The 4941-nt window shown below is 38.4% G+C and overlaps 1 protein-coding gene across 1 annotated transcript in view; it reads left to right on the top strand.

The window, feature by feature from the left end:
- The window catches only part of ARFGEF3 (ARFGEF family member 3), a 161826-nt gene that overhangs the window by 76215 nt on the left and 80670 nt on the right, over nucleotides 1-4941 (top strand). Inside the window, exons 7-8 of the mRNA XM_011356156.2 lie at nucleotides 976-1018; nucleotides 3174-3252. Coding sequence (XP_011354458.1) covers nucleotides 976-1018; nucleotides 3174-3252 — 122 coding nt within the window. The remainder of the gene's footprint in view (nucleotides 1-975; nucleotides 1019-3173; nucleotides 3253-4941) is intronic.

Raw genomic sequence — 4941 nt, 5'->3', positions numbered from 1 at the left:
TAAAAATGACTCAGAAGTATTTTCTCCGGGAAATGTTCTAAACTTGTATTTAGCCATGTGCTGAGCTGTGGGCACTGACATGCCATTTCACAAAGGTTGCAGTCGAAACAGCTGAACTTGTAAATTAGTGAACACAGAATAGTAGAAATATGTGCCTATAACAAGGTAAAAACAAAACAAAAACAGTACCGTGGGATGCTTTCTGTGTCTGGTAGTTGATTAGCTTGAAAATGCCATTTTATGATCTCCCAGTGCTAAAAGGTAGGGAGACTAAAGAGCCTCCTTCCTATTCTCTGCTCAGTAGTCACTGAATTTTCTCTGCAATGAGAAGTAAGTCTAACTGTTAGTAAATATCTTTCCCTTCCTATGCTTTCTTCCCTCATCATTCTGTCTTTACTCTGATAGTTCTAGATCTACCAAGCCAGAGCCTAGAGTGGGTTGGTCTGGTCAGATAGTCGGAAGTTAATACGCTCCCCCAACAAATAGGAAGCTGGTGCTTCTGACCAGCAGTCATCTTTGGACCTGTATTTTGAAGTCCAGAAACCTGATCCTTCTAAGACTAAGAGTTTGTATTCATTAGTTGCAATCAAAGTGTAGTCTTTGACCTTGGGACAAAATGTTATCTGTGCAAGGGTAACTCACCTTGGGTGTAGGTATTGCCCCAGATCATAAGTCAGCACTCTGGGATCAGAAAGTCAGCACCCTGGGGCTTAAACTCCCCTGAAGTTTGTGGACTCTTAAATAAATTATGTTTTGTTTAAATGCATTTTGGGAACTGCTAAGTTCAGTTCCAGACATCATCATCTTTTCATAGTCTTGAAATGCTATCAAGACCTGAAGAGTGTGCTTAGGTCAGTTAGCTGAGCCCAGAGTACTCAAAATGGTGTTTGGTGTCCTAGAATTTTCCATTGTCTAAGAGTCAAGAATTTTCTTGCCTGAATCTCCTAATTGTCCTGTGTGTGTCTCCCTTACTAGATAATTGAAAACCCGGATATCCCGCAGGAATTCAGGAATCAAGGTATTGGATTTGATTTTTACTAGTTCACTTTACAAAGCAGGTATAAGAATGCCTCCTATGTGTGTGGTGTTAGGGATGTCGAGATACGTGGTTGGTCTCAGGGTGGTTTTCTACTCTCCTTGGAGTTTCTGCTTAGCTTTGCCTTACATGGTATGATTTAACCAGCGGTTGTCTTCCTCTTTCCTACACTCTTTATGCCAAACACATTTATTCCTGTTCCAACTGTGTGAGGGAAACTAACTCCTCACAGATCTTGTTGGAGGCTGTTTTTTTGTTTTTTGTTTTTTTTTTTTAGTTACTTTACTCTTTGTGAAGTCAGGTTTGTTAATTGTTAAAATGAGAATTGGATAGAGGGTCGGACAAACCTGTTTGATATGAATTGCTGTTGCACCCAAATTACGTTTGTGAAGCACCAACTTTTCGATATGAAAAATGAGTCATCTCACAGGGAATTTTACAGAAGGACAGAAATCAAGGTCAGACACTTTCATTCTGACCCACAGGAAAAGAAAAAATAGAGGTCCACATATAATTGACAAGCAGTGTAATTTTTTAAAAAAATATTTGGTAGTGTTTTCTGAAAGATATGGAAAATTCAAACTACCTGATTAAAAATTGATATTTAAGTTTTTCAGATTTTATTCAGTAATTTAAAGCATATTGGAAAAATCTGCCTTTCTTTGATATTTTTGCTAATTACTAACAGGGAAAAAGGCATGGAGTAGAGAAGAGATATAAAAGGGGGATTGAAAGGGAGAGAGAAGCAGCCAAACTGCCATAATGAGGAGTAAAAGAGTAAATGAAAGAAATAAGAAAGAATGCTCTAAGTCACTTTCTAAATCATTACTTGCATATATTATTTTAGTTGCATCTTGCTATGTTCTTGGGCTGTTGTCCAGAAATTTCTATGGCTTCTTTTCTCCTTTTGAAGCTCCCAATGATATGTTCCAACATTTGCTACCTGTCTGTTCCTCTTGTTTGGCAATGGCAGTTCCCATAAAATCTTCACTTTAACGTAGAATGATTTTATAAACCCCGCCCCGCCCCCCGCAAAAAAAAAAAAAAAATCTTGGTCAAAGATACATCCTAAAAATATATATTAGTAAAAAATTGATGGACTCATTTGAAATTTATCTAAAATTAAGTTTAAGGACTACTTATGGGTTTTATTATTAAGCTATGTTTTATCATTGTACCATTTCTCATTTTTTTTCCTGCATTCAAGATCATAAATTCTGAGAATTAGCCATCTTTCACATACCCTCTTCTAAATTTACTTTTATTTTTTCTCCTTCCTTTACCTCATGGTCATTCAATTATTTATACATTCATCAAATAATTTAGCCTCATTTGTATAGATCTTTACAGGTTTTTATTAAAATACAAATGCTTTCACTTGTCGCTTTACTTGGCCCAACAATTTTGTGAAATTGGTATTATCTCATTTTTGCCAAGGTTGGACTTGAGGTTTCCCCAGGTTCTTGCGTTCGGCGGTTTTGGGCCTGGCCTTTGGGGGTTTGCAATTTTCGGTTTTTTTCCGTTCCCTTCCTGGGGGTAGTTTTTTGCTACTTTCTGGAAATGAGCATAAACTGTTTAGAAGGAAAACTTTTTTCCCTGACATTTGCTGTTGCTCCGTTCAGATCATATGCCCTGAGGATGCTGGACAGATAGTTAAAGTGGGTGAAGGTGGTGACCAAATCGTTGGCCCTCTTTCTCTAGCTTCTTAGTTTGGAAGGCCACACCTTTCTTCCATGCTGCCATATTTTATTTCTTTGGGGTACAACTCAAATCTGCGCAGAAGCCCCAGAAAATCAAGAGGTCAGAATAAGGGAAACGTTTATAGTCTACTGGCCTAAATATTGAGAAAATCATTGTCAATTGTCTTGTTTTTTAAATTAACCAGATTCCCTTTCATTAAGTGTGAAAGCAATCTATTATCTTCTTTCTGGACTATATTTTGAGTGTTTTACTATAGAAAGGAATTATTATATTTAATTCTTTTCTGTGATCATTTTGGTGGCCTAAGAAAGGCTTGGCATCTGAAAGTCATCTTTACAGTCCTGAAAACATTGAAAATGGAGGATGGGAAGGACTGTTTAGGGCATTTCCAGTGCCCCCGCCAACGTCTAATGCCTGTAACCTCCTCTGTTTGAAGGGTCGACAGTAGAGGCTCTCTGTGACGACCTGGTCTCTGTGCTCACTGTTCTGTGTGAGAAGCTACAAGCCGCTATCAAGTAAGTTCCTTCAACATTGATACTCTTAGTCACCAGTGGTCTATTTCTGAAGTAACTTTTGTCTATAGCATCCCTTATAATTGCAGAGTTTAGGGACAGTGGTTCTTCCTATTGGTATTCACTTGTCATTCTTGAGAAATATATTCAGTTGAACTTGGGCAAGCTCACATTACCCAGTATTATTACTGAAGGATATAATTTTCAGATGAAAAAATGAGAAAACAATACCTTGCAAAGAAGAGTTAATCTCTCAGGCATGGAGCTGAATGGCAATAATGTTGGCTACGAGCTAGTGGATGTGAAGGCTGGTCCTAACTTGGACATGTCCCTGCTGTGTGACTCAGCTGAGTCTTCTCATCGAACCTTTGCACCTTCCTCTCCCCTTAAATAGCAGAGTTAGACTGTGTGGTCTTTTTTCTATTTCCTCTAACATTTTCTGGGCCTCTGAGTGCACATGCACATCTTTAAAAAGCACACGTTAATGTGATGTATATATTTGTTGTTTTGGGCATGCCAGTCTAATCAGTAATATTAGTTCATTTAGGAGATGTTGCTGCTCCAACCCTCCATACAGTAATGAGGTAACTTATGCACCTAAAGTAAAGCCAAATCATAAAAAGGTCAGACTTTCCCAGAAGAGATGAAAAGTCTCTTCCAGTGACATATATAGTTAGTTGCAAAATTCTACAGCATGGTGAGATTCTGAAGTTCCCTTTGAGTTGTAAAAAACACATTAAACTGCCCTTTACTGGTAACTAGAACATTTGATAATTCAGAAAACTTTTACTCGTAGAATTTTATATGCAGTAATGAGCTGGGAGAAGTAGTCTGGATGGAACATGAATGAGGTCTCTCAACTTGCTGGAAACATTGCAGAAAGGTGTTTTTGTTGTTGTTAGTTTTTGTTGTTGTTTTTTTTCCGTCATAAATTCAGGGTTATTTTTAAGCTAAGCTTAGAATTACTCTTAAAAGTTTTTGTCAGATAGTTTCTACATCAGTTTATACATCATTCTTCTAGGTGACCTAAATATTTTGACTAAATTAAGCTGTTTCTATCAGACATTTAAAAAATGGAGACCTATTTAATATGTAGGTAGTATAAACCAAAAAAAAAAAAAATAGCAGTTAACTTCTTCCCCATCCCCACCCTTGAGTGTCTCCTATCCCTGGACCCTAGGCAGGCCTTGGGTCTGGGTGTTATTTTCCTTGAGGAGGGATGTGTCTAACAGCAGAAAGGGTATAAATGGCTCCTGCTGTGATCCACTCAGGTCCCCAACTTTTCTGGCCATGGAGAGTTGGAGCAGCAGGGCTAGGACTCGGGTTATTATCTTAACCTCAGGCTCTGACACCAACTACAGTGACCCCATCTGTAGGGTCCCCACATGACCTGATTTTCTTGGGACAGTCCCAGGTTATGCCTGTTGTATATGATTAGAATTACCCTCCTTACTCTCAACAGTAACCTATTCACTCTACCCATCTGTGAACAGGGTTTAGGTCTCTTCCAGTGCTAACCCCTCCCACCCCTGCCCAGGTCCTCTCCATCATAGTCAAGCCAGCTGTTACATCCCAGCTGGAATATTTCTCATTGTCTTGTTTTCTACTATGCTGTCTCTTACAAGCCCTTGACTCTGAGCAAAGATCTCAATCACCTTAAGCTTATGTATCCTGTAAAATAATTAATATATT

Source organism: Pteropus vampyrus, unplaced genomic scaffold, assembly GCF_000151845.1.
Source record: "Pteropus vampyrus isolate Shadow unplaced genomic scaffold, Pvam_2.0 Scaffold24, whole genome shotgun sequence".
NCBI classification, from domain to species: Eukaryota; Metazoa; Chordata; class Mammalia; order Chiroptera; family Pteropodidae; genus Pteropus; species Pteropus vampyrus.
This window is presented reverse-complemented; position numbering and strand designations above follow the sequence as displayed.